Source organism: Argopecten irradians, chromosome 4 (genome assembly GCF_041381155.1).
Source record: "Argopecten irradians isolate NY chromosome 4, Ai_NY, whole genome shotgun sequence".
NCBI lineage: Eukaryota > Metazoa > Mollusca > Bivalvia > Pectinida > Pectinidae > Argopecten > Argopecten irradians.
The window spans coordinates 41,283,086-41,299,797 of NC_091137.1; the positions used below are offsets into that span (position 1 = coordinate 41,283,086).

Consider the following 16,712-nt stretch of genomic DNA (forward strand, 5'->3'; position numbering starts at 1 on the left):
CCTCAACCACCTTCTCTCCTTTACAACTATCTCTTATCAACAACTACGATCTTATCTCGACCACCATCTTTTACATTTAAAATATATACATTAAACTGTTACAATTACATTTTAAGCGCGCAGCGCTCCGAGCCCCAAGGTTTATCATCATTGCACAATGTTTTATTCATTTATTCTTTTAATCATCTTTTTAATTATTTTGTTCATCATTTAAGTACATTGACATATTCTTTAATAATTTCATATCTCTGTATCGTTGTAACAGTAACTTTCTATCGAGATATAGTTTGAATAGGGAAACAATAGAACAATTGTCAACTCTTCTGTTAGAAATATGATAATGTTTGTATATTGTATAGCCAATTAAGGACAAAAGAACATTAAATTCGCTGTAATTCTGATCAGCAATCTTATAACCTATAACAATGAACATCATTTTCCTTAATTGTACATTGTAGTGGTATTTTTCTAAAAATATATGAATTGAATTCCACAAAGCATCTACACATCGACATTCAATAAAATAGTGTTTATAATCATCCTTAATTTTACATATCAAACATGTATCATCCTCAATAATATTCCATCTTTTAAGCAAAATTCCATTTGGAAGGATATTATTAAATAATTTCCATTTGTATATTTTTTCATCATTCTCTATGATGTTATTATTGATAATTCAAATAAACCATGATAAATCGAACCAGTATTTTCTAGCTGAAAAATACCTTCCCACATACCTCTACAGTACGAAAGAGATTTCTTTTTTCTAATAAAAGTAGAATAAAGAAATTTATTATTCACATTTTGCAATTTAACACCAACACCTTTATCAAACACCAGAAGATCAGAACATGTTTGTACAGTCGTACGTGCGTTATCTCCCTTCAGCTTATCTTTCCATTCTTTCGGAATAGCTTTCTTTACCTGAATTACCTCACTTATCCAATTTCTTGTTTCTTTTAATTGTCGATAAATTTTCAATTCATCTATTCCGTCATTACCAATTATATCATTAATGAAGATTAGGTTAGATTCAATCCATGTATTGTAGATAAGGGAACTTCCATTAATTTTGATGTATTTGTTTCCCCAAATGACCTTCTTACAAATATCTCGATAATTATAATCAACAAATGGTTTATTACTTTCCCTGAGTTTCAACCACGATTGCAATATATTGATGTAAAATTTTGGAACATCGTTTTTGGAAGGTTGCGTATGTGTCCCGGAAACATTTGAAACAATATTCTGGTTCCACCTAGTTTGTCTAAATAATAATTTGGAATCACTTTCCAAGACGAATCTTCAGTAGATAATAATCTTTTTATCCAGGATACATTTAAAACATCAATATGGGATTCAACATCCCGAATAAATAGACCACCTTCCGATTTATCACCAATCATTACACTACGTTTAACACACTCTGGTCCATCGTTCCAAATAAATCGATAAATCTTTCTTTCAATTTCCTTAATTTGATCGTTACTTATATATTGGACACTTGCTAAGTACGTAATTTGTGGTATCAATAAAGACTGCACCACAACAGATTTTACTAACATGGACAGTTTTCTTTCTTTCCAATTTTTAATTAGGGCATCAATACTTGTTATTTTGTCTGCCCAATTAAGATTTGAACATACCTTTAAGTTTGTACCAAAGTGTATACCTAAAGACTTGATTTGCTTAACCCAGTTTATACCCATAAAGGTATTATTTTTATTTTTGTTACAACCCAAGTATAACCCCTCCGTTTTAGATTTGTTTAATTTTAAACCAGATACTTTCCCAAACTGTTCAACAATATGTAATACTCTATTGATGTCTCTATACTTCAGAAATAACGTAGTATCGTCTGCTAGTTGAGAGATTATTATTTTCCTACTTCGTATTTTGATACCACTAAGTTTTTGTATCTTAAGAGTGAAAACAATTCTTTTGGTCCCATTTACCACAGTACGACTTTCCGGTATTACGTTTACAGCGATACCTTAAAAACGAATAGGAAAAAGAAACATGGACACATCGATCATCAACAATTTTTTAAAGGGACAATTCACTCAGGCTAATTCTTTTACATAACCAAGAAGCAAAATATAGCATAAATGTTTCGTTCTACATTTCTTATGAAACATATAACGTAAAACATTGACAAATTCCACGACATTGTTAAGTATTTTAATTAATGTCGTTGAAATATCAAATCGTTGATCAATACGATTAAGCAGGTACAATATGGACGCTGTACCCATACCCGAGCCAAAGTCACGCATGTTAAACAAATGAATTACATAACCACTGAGAAGGTTATAAAATGATTTTTAGGCAAGACAATTCACCTAAAAAGGTAAACACACTACTGTCAGAGCGATTTGAGCAGTTCTAGACAAAAGTTGCATTACTCTACGAGCAAGGGACAGGGTTCGGCATACAAGAAGTTTGACAACAGTGTGTAATGCCGGACAGCGAGCGAGTTTGAACATTTCACACACATGTCGCCACCATGGGCTTTTTAGGCATATCACAGTAAAACCGACTGGTCTAATTTCCATTTGAACTGGGTTTTTTTCGATATATGTACAAATTTTAATGTTCTCTTAGACTGAATTGTCCCTTTAAGGTGTGTTAAATTAAATATGCTTAAACGAAATGTATATATTCGACGCACTTGCTAACAGCTTAGAGATACATTTAACGGAATTATCGTAAAATAATGAAACATTTAACCAAAGATTGACCACTGTGTAGCTTAAATTAAGAAATACATACCTTAATAATCTGTTTTAAAACTTTTCGAGGGCAACCTAGATATTTCAAAACTATCAAATGGGTGTCTTACTTTCGACAGCATATGTACATGTATGTTTAAGGTTACCTATATATTACTTCTTAGGTATACATGAACATAAAAAAGTCGGTAAGAAGTGTGTATGCATCATGCCTAACCTTTACTATTACTTTTGAGTCGTAGATTAATATGTTGCTAATATTTACATTGCCACTGAACAGTACCGATATGTTGCTACTAAGTCCAATGCATAGTATTTTCCCAGTATTAACATTGGCAGTTAGGCCATAGTATCATATATCATATATCATGAATTAGTGAACATATGGAATGTGTATTTGTAATGATATTGGATGGTAACAGGATGATGTAGTGTATGTGGCCTTATGTAGCTCTGGCGTTCCATACTCTGTCGTACCAATACCTTCATCTGAATTCAAGAGGTCAAGAAAAAATGGGTTTCACGTCACCACCATGTGTGTATCACACCAATGCATGTGAAAAATATGACAACCAATGCTTAAGTAAATTTTGGTAAAATATATCAGGTTAGCAAGTCCATGGGGTTCGGTACATGTAATTTCTGTCACCAAATGCACATTGAGCGCTTGACCGGATTCGATTTTACAAAAGTATACACATGGAGGCTTGTTTTACCTTGTCATGCAAATAATGGCGGTTGTAAATTATATCATCTCCCCATGGTGGCTCTAGGATCACGAAAGAATCAATCGTTGACTAAGTTTTGACTTAGCCAATAATAAATGACGTAAGTTTTTGTAACGTCATCTTTGATTGGTTAAGTTTAAAAATAAGACATTTTTTGGGCTTAGACTGTTACGTGATCTTGAGGCTCCATGTGAGAAAAAGAAAAAAAAACTTTAGCAGTTAAAAATACTACCGTTGGAAAGAGCGACCATTGTCCTTTCAAAGATCCTACACAACTAAACAAAATATCGTCACTTAGACGATAGCAGTCACGTTTCAATAAAATTTACACGCAATCACACGGTCCTCAATCAGGGTTTGGAAATCCGTGGTACCACTTTCCCATACATTATGTTGGCATTTTCCATGGGTGTCACTGATGTGTGGGTTACACGAAAATGAGCGACGATGAGCTTAGCACCTATCATTTTCAGCCAGCCAATAAGATTTATAGCGAAACGCTCGCTCATGCATAATACATGAAAAAGTACCACCATGGAGTTCAAAACCCCGATTGAGATTATGTTTGTGTCCTTTGGTTGAAAAATGTTGAACTGATAGTTCGTGGCAGTGATATTCTGAAGTATTATATAAAAAGAATGTAAAATAGCCATGTAGTAGCCTAAAACACCCATATGAGTAAAAATGAATTTTTGATAGTACCAATATCCGCTGTACTCTTATACATACTAAGGAAAAGTACCGATGGTTCCCGATCAGTTATGCGACTTCCGGCATGCCTCGTTTTGAAGTTTTGTTGGCGGTAGCAACCAACATGGAGACAAGACGCTCCAACCGTGGGCTGCGGTTGCATGATGACAATTAAGAAGAGGCGGAACAGGTTTCTACTATGTGGTAGTGGATGTAAGTATCGCTTAAATGTTTTTGTAACTTTTGATTGTTTGTCTAGAAAGTATTTATATCTTTATATGTACTCAACTAACGCATCGAATCCCATGGTCCAAGCACAGGCGTCTGCATCTGGTTTTGGAAAAATAAGATATCCTAACCCTACCAGTACTACAATAACGTGCCAAAAGTCTTCGTAATTTTTATTTTTCCCTATATATTCTATGTATTTTTACATCTTTTCTTTGATTTTTTCCTGATCTCATCTATTGGCGGATTTTACTCAATTTTGGCATACTTGAGAATTATCTACACTTTCAGCTCATAATATTTGTATAATTTTCCGATATTTTGTTTTCAAAATATATATTGTTTTTGTGCACCACTTAAACTTATGACGTCATTTCCTTCTTTGTTCTTACCAAAATGGCAACGAAAAAGTTTTGCCTGGTAATGAAATACGGTTTTCTCAAAAAGGGCATAAAGGAAAATTGTGTAAATATTATGAGCTGAAAGTGTAGATAATTTTCTACAAGTAATACCAAATTTGATTAAAATCTACGCCTAGATGAGATCAAGAAAAATCTAAGAAAATATGTAAAAATACATAGAATATATAGGGAAAAATAAAAATTACGAAGACTTTTGGCACACGACTGTATGTTCATAAAGTAGGGTTAGTATATTTTATTTTTCCAAAACCAGATGCAGACGCCTGTGGTCCAAGTGAAGAGAAAAGAAAATTAAAAGAAAACTCAATGATATATCATTTATTTATCCTAAATGATGTTTTTGCTTTCTTTCGTTTCCTCTTTCAGCTAGTGGTACAATATCACCAGCAGGTTCCTCTTCCAATTCTTCAATTGCCAGCAGTACCAGCTCGGGGAGAGTAAGGATAAGGTTGGGATTTTCCACAAGATTTAAAATATTTTTCCGCAGATTATTGTGTAAGTACAAATAGTCATGTTTTTGTTATAAAATTACTTTTTAGAAAAAAACCATATTGCTGAATTCACCACCAGAACAAATAACTTTGAACATTTATCCAAATTTTGTTGACAGGTAAGACCTGGAGCGTAAAACTTGGTTCAAAAGGTATTGTGGTGGTTTTAGGTTGGTTGGGAGAAACCAATGACCATTGGTCAGTTCTTGGCAATTGCCCCAGTAATTAGCCTTTGTGGTTGTGTATGGTACCAGCGACACTGTGGTAGAATTTCAGATAACTTTACCACTTGTCCCAGGTGTTATTATCCTGTTACTACACCCACCCCTGCACTATCTCATAGTAAAACTGAAGACATTTCATGAGACAAAAACTGACCAATCACTGGCCTACATAAACTTCATTTGAAGATTACGGAGAGAGATAGAGCACGCCCAACCTTAAAGCCACACAGTCAAGACAGTGTACTAACACATGGATTCAATTATTTTGATGTACATCACAGGAACAAATTAAATGTGTCTTCTGTTGCCTTCAGTTTTGCTACAACAAATGTCCATTGTGAATGGTATATACCGTATTCGACCCAATAAGCGCCCATGTCCCTATAAGCGCCCCTCCCCCTTTTTGAGGCCTCAATTTCAATTGCCCAGGCACAAATAAGGACCAAAACTACATAAAACGGTATAAATTTGCAATAATTATGACTTATTAGCACCTTTTCATTTTTATCAATTTTTTAAGCGCCTTGGGCGCTTATTGGATCGAATACGGTAGGTCTAATAGATAAGAAAGAAAATGTCACACAATATCATGTTGCAATGGACAGGGATCTGGATAAGACGAGAGTCATGTTGACAAGTTATTCTCTACTTTTAACATTTAGTGTTTTTTTAGATTTAAATTAATTATCTTATATTATATTTTTTATTTGTCAGCTCGGTTTCGTAAAAATTTTAGAAAAAGAACTCATCCAAGTCGACAATCTGGTACATCCGTTTTAGAAGATCGCTCACTATCTGTCATCATGGAGCTTCCTGAACACACCGAACCTTCACTGACATCACAGGTAGAATAAAACGCAACTGCTGATTGGTACAGAATCAGAAGTAAATCACCTTCTATACCTACAATAATATAAATATCTTGTATTTGACCCACGTTTTGACCTCTGACTGAAAAAAAACCCAAAACTTCAGGTTTTATAACACACATTAAAAACATTTATTGATTATCTTTTTCCTTTCATGAAAAATGTAGGTTTTTAATCATGTGAATTTTCCGAATAAATAATTGATGAAGATATTAATTGATTTCAAAAGACACTAATTACAGTGACCTATATTTTTTAGGGAAGGATGGGTTTGGGAGAACATATGACTTAATTTTATCCTTAACAATTAATGTACATCTACGTTATTGTTTTAGAAAGCTCCTTCACCAAGACCTTTTTCACCTGGGGTACAGCAAGTAATCCGTCGCCTAAGTGGTAGGTTACAATATTTAGAGGTGTTCATAATTTAATTATTCTATCTATTATGTTAATTCTTAAAAGTAAAGCACAATTGCAAAAAAATCTTGCATGAAAGATTCAAGAATTACTTTCATTTCATGTTTGTTTTATATGTATTCTTTAGTATATTTCTTATTTGAGGGTTAATGAAATGTCCTTCTGTTGCCATTGATAACCACTGTTTTACAATATATTTTTTCATAGTAAAGCCAACAACAAGCTGTTCTTCCAAAGGGAGTGGCAAGTCAGAGTTACCTGATGTGTCCCATACAGATCTGCCTCCACAAAACATCTCCGTCACAAACATATTTGATATCGCAAGTCTGTCTCCTGAGCCGGAAGAAACTATTGTTGAAAAGCAGGTAGGGATTCAAATAATCAATAAATTAAAATGGCATTGAAAAATTTCATTAAAATGTTATGTAACTTCAAATTTAACAAAAAAAAGTAATAATGTCACTGATATTACAAATGTTCTTCACTTGTAATAAAGTCACTTGATTTTACTTCCCATGTATACTTTATTCCATCTTTGTATAATACAGAGTTAGCTCCCTTGTGGGTAGGAGTTGATTGTTATGTCATTATTTTGTGAGCACAATTCACTTCATTTTCTCCGAAAAATATGACGTAATGCTCACAAACACATGACATCACAATCAATACCTACCCACAAGGGCAGATATCTCTGTAATATGCAAATACAGAATAGATGTCACTGATGTTACTCCTTGTTTTCTGTACAAATGCTATTGAAGTTATTTCTGTTTTCTAAAAATGTTATTGAAGTTATTTCTTACACTCTATAATATAAATGTCACTTGTGTTACTTCCTATATTGTTAATGTTACTCCCATACTCTAAATGTTTCTCATGTTACTTTCAATACGCTATAATGTCTCTGATGATTCAGTATATGTTTAGATTACTGAAATGTCTTGTCTATTATCATTTTTTCGTTAATGTTACTTGATATTTTTTCACAGTTTCATCCTCATTATGACCATACAGTAATGCCAGAGAGTACCATAGTTAACACAGGACAATGTAGGAATGAAAGTAAGTATAATATATCTATATAGGATGTCAATGTAAAAGAATTATATCATATAGAACAACACATTGACGCCATGACAACTAATCCCTGATTTCATGTTAACAATACCTTGATGTCATGACAACTGTGCCATCAGCCTGATTTCATGTTAACAATACATTGATGTACACTGACAACCATGCCACAGCCTGATTTTATGTTAACAATACTTGATGTCATGACAACCATGCCATCAGCCTGATGTCATGACAAACATTGATGTCATACCCTGATGTTGTCATGTTAACAATACATTGATGTCACATGACAACATGCCCTGATGTCATGTTACAATACATTGATACATGACAACAGCATGCACAACATATGCATCCCATGATGTCATGTTAACAATACATTGATGCATGACAACCTGCCGATGCAAAATAATTGTCCTATGTATGTCATGTTAACAATACATTGATACATGACAACCATGCCTATGTCATTTAACAACATGATGAATACCTGATGTCATGTTACAATACATTGATCCATGACAACCATGCCCTGATGTCATGTTAACAATACATTGATTGATGCCTGATGTCATGACAAACATTGATCATGACAACCCTCTATGTCATTTAACAATACATTGATTCATGACAACATCCCTGATGTCATGTTAACTACATTGATGTCATACAACCATGCTCTGATGTCATGTTAACAATACATTGATGTCCATGACAACCATGCTCTGATGTCATGTTAACAATACATTGATGCATGACAACCATGCCTGATGTCATGTTAACAATACATTTGATGCATGACAACATGTCCCTGATGTCATGTTAACAATACATTGATCATACAACATCCTGATGTATTTACAATACATTGATGTCATGACAACTATTCCCTGATGTTATGTTAACAATACATTGATGCATGACAACTATTCCCTGATGTTATGTTAAACAATACCATTGATGTCATGACAACCATGCCCTGATGTCATGTTAACAATACATTGATGTCATGACAACCATGCTCTGATGTCATGTTAACAATACATTGATTCCATGACAACCATCTCTGATGTCATGTTAACAATACATTGATACCATGACAACCATGCCCTGATGTCATGTTAACAATACATTGATGTCATACAAATCCTGATGTGATGTTAACAATACATTGATGTCATGACAACCATGCCCTGATGTCATGTTAACATTACATTGATGTCATGACAACCATGCCCTGATGTCATGTTAACAATACATTGATGTCATGACAACCATGCCCTGATGTCATGTTAAAACATTGATATACACACTATTTGTAATACATTGATACACGACAACCATGCCTGATGTCATGTTTAAATAATACCTTGATGTCATGACAACCATGCCCTGATGTCATGTTAACAATACATTGATGTCATGACAACCATGCCCTGATGTCATGTTAACAATACATTGATACCATGACAACCATGCTCTGATGTCATGTTAACAATACATTGATGTCATGACAACCATGCCCTGATGTCATTTTAACAATACATTGATGCCATGACAACCATGCCTGATGTCATATTATGTAAAGTTATATGTATTATATGTTATAGATGCAAAACACATAGATGAGCCTGCTGTACCTACCAAAGCACCCCGAGGACCAACTGCAGAAGCTGAGGGGGATGAAACAAAACAGGATCCAGAGACTATGAGTAATAAAACAGACAGCAAATCTGTCCAATTCCAAACCAATGTGAGGGTATACCCCAGCCCTAGTGCTAGACAAAATGATCAAGCAGGTGAGGGGACTTTTGAGTCCCTCTCAGACCAACCACCTGAGGAGCTCCGTGTGGGTGAAGACTACAAAACCCCGCGACCGGCTACACCAGGTAACACTTCAGTACCTCAGACGTCTGTGCTAGAAAATGGAAGGGAAAATCATCACACAACTTCTCCGGAATCAGAGGAAAGCAGGAAGAATCCAGACTACACCCCTCATATTCCCAGAGACAATTTACCACACGAGAATCAGCACATCCAGACATGGATTGAAGAATCTAAACCAGAAATCTATGATGAAGAAGTTGGAAGCAATCCTGCTTTGTACACTGAACCATGCAATGTTTCAACTAATCCAGATAACGGTCTGGATTTAGAGAAGGCCAAACGACGAGCTGACAGGAAGAAGAGAAAAGAAATGAGAATGGCAGCAGAGGGCTACATCAAAGAGCAAGAAATCCCACAAGAAGAAAAACGCAAGAAAAAAAGCAAAAAGAAGAAAATAAAGCAAGATGATGATAAATTATATAGTGAAGGGCAAGCAGAAGCAACTGAATATGGTCCTGGACAACAGGGAACTGTTATTAGGCTGGAGGCAGAACGAGACATGGAGACACAAGGAAGTGTTACTGTCTCATACTCGTCATATGAGGAAAAACTTGAACAGTGGGAAAAAATGAAAAGAAAAGGAGACATTCGTACACCAGATATTCAGGACGGAATAACCAAACCTGGAAAAAAGCGAATAAAAAAGAAAAAACAGAAGGAAACGCTGGCTGCTAGGGATGAAGATATGAAATGTACAGAAAATTTTCCAATTGAGTATGAGATGAAGAGAGAGGAGGCCAGATTGATTGAAGAGGAGGCTAGGAATTACAGAGAAGCGATGGAGAACTCCCCTGTCCATCAACAGTCACTGGACTACTATAAAACCAGAAATATGGAAGATACGAGATTAAATTGCAGCAATAACAAAGAGCTAAACACCAGCGTTGAGAAAGCTGAACAGTCAGCAGAAAATAAGTCAGACAAAGTTAGCATGGAGAAGCTCTCTCAGGAAGAGCGAAGGAGAAAATGTGCTCAGAGAAAAAGGGAAAAAGAAGCCAAAGCAGCTTATGACCATGGCTTATCTGTAAAACAAGAACAGGAAACAGAGAGTTCAGAGGGCAAGGATATATCTACACAAAGAAACAAGGCAGAAGGATTGCCCGAGTACTACAATGAAAAAGAAGGCTTGCTCGCTAACTGTGAAGAACAAGTCATCTCTGGAGATTTTAAAGCAATTCAAGGTGAAGAGAGTTCAAGTACTAGCTTTAAAAAGGAAAACACTCATTGTAAAACCAAAAAGAAACTGAAGGAGGTTACACACGGGGAAGGATTACAGGAGCAGAATTCAAAACAGAAAAGAAAAGAAAGAAAAATGAAATATGAAGATGCTAATTGTTCTGAAACCCCTGCCATTAAAGATGAAGACATGATGGTATCAGAGTCCATCTTGAATACTGAGTTCAATGCGGAGGAGAATTTAGTTCCTGAAAAATCCAATAAAAAGTATGTTGATGCAGGAGTTGGACCAACCCTTTTGGCAAACCAAACATTCAATGGAAAACCTACAGGTGTGAGGTCCAAAAATACAAAGAGATACAAGCAACAGTCACAATGTCATCTCATTGGTCAGCAATATTTGGTTGATCAGCAGTATGTGTCCATTTCTCCAGAGGATGATGACCACAATATCCAGTTTGTACCAAAAGAAGACAGACCCAGACCTGTTGGGTGTGATGATGATACCACACAAAGGGAGACAACCATAGATAAAAGGGAGACAACCATAGATAAAAGGGAGATAACCATAGATAAAAGGGAGATAACCTTAGATAAAAGGGAGATAACCTTGGATAAAGAGGCGGTTGTCAGGAGAATAAATCAATCAGGGTGAGTTTGGTCTTCATCATTAATATAATTAGGGGCCTTGTAAAGTGCTGGTTATGTTGATTATTTCACAATCAATGAGATTAGCTAGATTCTGGATTTTAATATGTTTGTACACACTACTGAACATTAGAAAAGTTTAATAGGTAAATCTATATCAATTAGATTAATTATTGATACAAAATCTTTTTTCATTTCAATATTGTCACAAATAGTAAATGTTTTCAGAGCCTAAGGCACTTTGTGTTATAGAAAATAAGAAAATAAACATTATTATTAACACAATCTGATTAATATACAGATCCTTATTATCACTATGTTGGATAAGAGGATCTGACAACATCCCATTAGGGGTCATGTTCTGGACTTGGCCAATCAAATTGCTGCTGCAAGAATCTTGACTGGGAACGAATTAGTTTTGAAAAAGCTGTCAAACCTATTTTTGTGCATGTAGCCCTCTCGTCCTAAGGGCACAATAAAGCTAAATGTATATGCATACTGGGACGAAATGATATTTTCAATTGGTGAAGAAAATACAAGTACAGGTGGTATGAAGGTCATCCGAACATGACCCAATATAGGATGTTGTCAGATCCTTTATTGAACGGAGTGGTTATACGGATTTTTATTTTAATCAGATTGTTATCAACACTATTTCATGATATTTCAAAAGACAATTGCGAACAAATGGAATGTTTTTAAGTAAAGCTAAACAGATGAAAACATTTACAACCACAGGCCCAACCGACCAGAATCGCGATCTCTATGGAGTAACTCCAACATGAGTATTCCCCACTCGATCCAGGAAGTGGACGAGACCGAGGAGTTGGAAGATCCAGCCACCGACTGCAAGGATCCACCGCTAGATACAGGACAGGAGAATCCTATAAAGTTTCCTGCTCCCGGTCCCAGGGAAGAACTGGCCCCAAGTGTCTTTAAGGTGATCACATAGCGCTATCATCCATACTGTGCGGTAGAACTTTGATGCATTTGAAAGTTTTAACTCAGTTGAGGAAGGACTATAATTTTATGTTGGCTGTCTTCTGCACATTTGTTTGATTTGGCTGGCACCAGCATAACTCTAATTCAAACTTCATACCTTTTGTGTTTTCTTCCGATATGATTAACAGGTGTCATTTACAGAAATCATGCTATAATGACCTTTACTTGATCATACAATGTAGATATACATAGAACATACTACAGCTTCAACACTGTGTTGCTGAACTATACACATTTCATACTTATTCTACTATAATTTTATGTCATTGAAATGTATCCCTTCTTATTGATGCGTGTTTTGTGATAGGTGGATAAAATGAACCTACCCCCAGTGTGTCTTGTACAAGAGGAGAGGGCAGCCACAGGTGGTGTGAGGAAACAGGCTTTTGGTGTCACTGGTAGGTAGCTATATAGGGCTACGGGTGACATCAGGATAGAGTAGAATGATATTTATCAGTAGCCTAATTTACTGTGAAGTAATATACATATATATATCAAACTTTTTGGGACAGTATTCAAAAGCCAAACTAATATTCATATTTCAGTGTCTATAATGTCTGTTTAAAGAAAGTTGAAAACCTAATGTTATCTGCTCTGATCAACAGACATTGGATATAGCATTAGTTTGAGTGAGAAGAAATTTCTCATATCATTTTCTCTCATATTTATAACTTGAAAGTATACCTTACCTGTACATAACAGAGCTGCTACCATCTTAGTGACAGCACTTGGTGCAGTTGTGTGGGATAATATTGAAAGGAAAATTATCGCTCTTTCCAACGCTAGTAACGGTTTATATGAAGACACGCTAGAAATGTGGTTTTTAGCGTCTAAAGCTAGATGTGGTAGAAGTTTTGAGTCCGGCAGCTTTCCACCCTTTACCTACAAAGTACTATGTATAGTATGATTTACCAAATTTTTTTCTCCGCCCCTAAAATGCCTAAAAATGGTCTTATTTCACTCTGGTGGGTCCATAATTTTATAAAGTGTAACTAATTCTCAGATCCCTGTGATTTTTGTATGTACAATGTATTACATTTCTTGTACTTATTGTAGTAGGTGCGATGAACAATCACTCTTTTTACTTTCAGATGTGGACCATAACCCTGGTTCACAGGACAACACAGCATTAGATAAACAGAAGAGAGCCGATGCTGTGGAGAACCAAACCCTATCTCACGAGGTAGATAACCTTATGAATGATCTCAGATCAGAGGTGGAATTAAGACTGACCCCAAATCAGACTTGGGAGGAAATCACTCGCCCTGCCGGTCACTTCAGACCTAAGGTCAATAACCCTGCTGACCCAGAGGAATTGAGACAAGGTCAAACACCACATAATCCAGAGAAAAATGATGACCCGAAAAATGACCGAACATTCCTGTTGGAAAATTTGAGTGAAAAACAAAAAGCACAGTATGAAAAACTCCAAGTTACATTCCGTGCCCCGGAGAAGAATCTTCCAGGAGCCCAATTTTGGAAAGATTTAAGCGCAGACAAGTTGAAATCGGAAAGTGCTCAGGATCTGTTTATCAAAACTCCTTTCGGAAATATCTTTCCAAATGAATCTGAGATGAATCCAATGTCTCCTCTAAAAGCTTACTGTGATCAACAATCTCATGAAAATGGTGCATCCCTGGATGAAACAGGGTATGAGAGTATGGAACAGGCGGAGAACTATGAGGATACGGAATCTCTGTCTGACCTGAGGCAGAAGTTGAGGACACTCTGCAGTGCTGAGGATGATTCAGTTCCTCTGCAACAACAGTCATCTCCCAATGTTGAAGGCGACTTGAATGAAGCATCAGCAGATCCCAGATACTGGAAATCAACTTCGACACCTAAAAGAGATGCAAAATTGTCTGCAGAAGTTTTAGCCAGAATCGCAAACCGTGCAGCCCAAAACGCTGAAAAGCTGCAATTTGGTGATGAATACGGAAGCTACCAAGAGGAAGACGAGCAGAATTATAAGGAGCCTTCCTATGCACCCAGTCTTACAGATCGCTATCACAGAAATAAGGAGGAAAATCTGGACTTCTTCAGATGTGTCTCAAGGGCCACTCAAAACAAAAGTAAAGCCTTAAAATCAGAGGAGGAGAACATTATGCGATCATATGCCAGAACAGACGCCGGAGAATATACACTTGATCGAGAAACGGCTGATGGTAATTTACTGTTCTTCCAGACAGTATCAAAATATCCAGAGTTTTATGATGAGGCTGATGCTATGGAATCCAAAATTGTAAAGTCAAGAGCAGGAAGGCGGAGCCCAGGGTACATCCCTGACGACCCAAATAACTACATCAGTCGAGACGTCGCTCACCAAAACCTAGAATTCTTCAGAGCTGTAGCCAGGGACACAAGTTTTTTTCAGATGCCTGATAGTGAACAGGAAAATGAAGAAGATTCCGAAGGCGAGTCTACCCCACGTAGAAATGCCATAGCTCCAGAGCCTTCAACTGAGCAGAAAGAAACGCCTAACCTTTACTCAGAACCAAACTCTCATCAAAACACCAAACCAAAAAGCCAGCAGCCAGCATCTAGGATCTCTAATCGCGTTCACAGCAACACTTATTCATCCGCTAAAGACACCTATGAATATTATCATCATCCTGGTCCTCCGAAACCTCTGTCTCGGATGTTCTCAAAGAAGAATGATGCCCTGAGCTTGATACAACCTGTGGTGTCTGCTGGCAAAGCCAAAGAAAATATGGACTTCTTTTTACAGGTGTCCAAGGATCCTCATTTCTATAAGGTAGCAGAAAAACCTGAAGTACCGACTTTGGCAGCTCCAGATGTTAAACCAAGACCTTACAAAACTTACGTCGGCATCAATGTAAATAGTGGTCGGCCAATCGGCAAAAAGGGACTTGGATTCAAGTCACGTTATTCCTCTTAAACACTTAGATGCTGCATCCTCTCGCAGCTTTAACATTATATATGTATTTTATGAACATATACTTATCACCATCTATAGGACTGGGTCCACAACCTAATGTGGTTTTCTTTATCAGGACTTCGGAGATCCAAGTTCTTAGTTATACAGGCTTAAGTGCTAAACAATAGGCAGCATTGTTTTTATACTCTTTATTTTAGTATTTATTGTATTCACAATTTTTATATTTTCCTACAGATTTATTCTACAAGCTATTCAATTTTTTACAGGTTTACAGCTGATATGAAGGATATTAAAATAAATAAAAGATTTGATAACATACTTGACAGGGATTTGATTTTATTTGCATCAAAAACTAGTGTTCAACAGCCATATTTGCTTATCTTACTAAATATTATCTGAACATTTCACAGTAAATGAATCGCAATCCACATCATTTTGGTATCTCGAAACCCTTTATCAGACCAGTTTGTTACCTAACCATGTGTATGTCTACAGATATCATTCGATTTCACCTCTTTTCTATCACTGACAAAATGATCAAAATGCATTCCTTACTTTTTATAGTTTCAATTCTGTATTTGCATATTACAGAGTTATCTGCACTTGCGGATAGGTATTGATTGTGACGTCATTCGTTAGCGAGTGTAACGTAATTCTTTTTGGAGAAAACGACGTGAATTGTGCTCAAGAAACAATGGATACCTACCCGCATGGGAGGTAACTCTGTAATGTGCAAATTCGGAATAGTCAATACAGTAAACCAAATTACTTTTGTGGCAACTTTTGTATGAGCCACAAATTCGCAGCAAATTAATTCCACGAGTTCCGACTTGTTGAGAATTATTATGATTAGAATTCATATTTGCAATGATTATTTCCTGTGATTTCACTATGATTGCGAAACTTAACAGTATGCAAAAATAAGTTTGTTTACAGAACAACACACTGTCAGACTACCACACCATCAGAATACCTATCGGACTTGATATGAATGACATCCTTCACATAAGAGTGTTTATAATTTTTAACACATCAGAATTTAAGCATGTTTAAGGTATTTAGTTTTTCAAGGTATTTACTGTGAACATAACAGGCAAAAGAATACCCTGCATTAAATAGAAAACTAAGAAAATGTTTCAAAATTCGTAATTAGGCTGTTGTGACTGATAAAATTTGATAAAAAAATATGCGAAATTTCAATAATAAATCTCTGAAGCAT

At 35.9% G+C, this 16,712-nt stretch overlaps 1 protein-coding gene across 1 annotated transcript; it reads left to right on the plus strand.

Annotated features, from left to right (window-relative positions):
- The first annotated feature begins 4,219 nt into the window (after positions 1 to 4,219).
- LOC138321687 (enolase-phosphatase E1-like) lies at positions 4,220 to 16,049 on the plus strand. Its single transcript, XM_069265567.1, has 10 exons — positions 4,220 to 4,366; positions 5,170 to 5,298; positions 6,233 to 6,363; positions 6,723 to 6,783; positions 7,012 to 7,169; positions 7,794 to 7,866; positions 9,492 to 11,595; positions 12,331 to 12,532; positions 12,902 to 12,992; positions 13,686 to 16,049. The coding sequence occupies exons 1-10, from the start codon at positions 4,315 to 4,317 to the stop codon at positions 15,491 to 15,493; spliced, it is 4,809 nt and encodes a 1,602-aa protein (XP_069121668.1). The 5' UTR covers positions 4,220 to 4,314; the 3' UTR covers positions 15,494 to 16,049.
- The last annotated feature ends 663 nt before the right edge of the window (positions 16,050 to 16,712 follow it).

Bases quoted from the DNA above. Each gene is read 5' to 3' on its own strand.
- LOC138321687 (XM_069265567.1), top strand. From the start codon at position 4,315: ATGATGACAATTAAGAAGAGGCGGAACAGGTTTCTACTATGTGGTAGT. The intron at 7,170-7,793 runs GTAGGGATTCAA...ATTTTTTCACAG, and splicing joins AAACTATTGTTGAAAAGCAG to TTTCATCCTCATTATGACCA. The intron at 11,596-12,330 runs GTGAGTTTGGTC...TTACAACCACAG, and splicing joins AGGAGAATAAATCAATCAGG to GCCCAACCGACCAGAATCGC.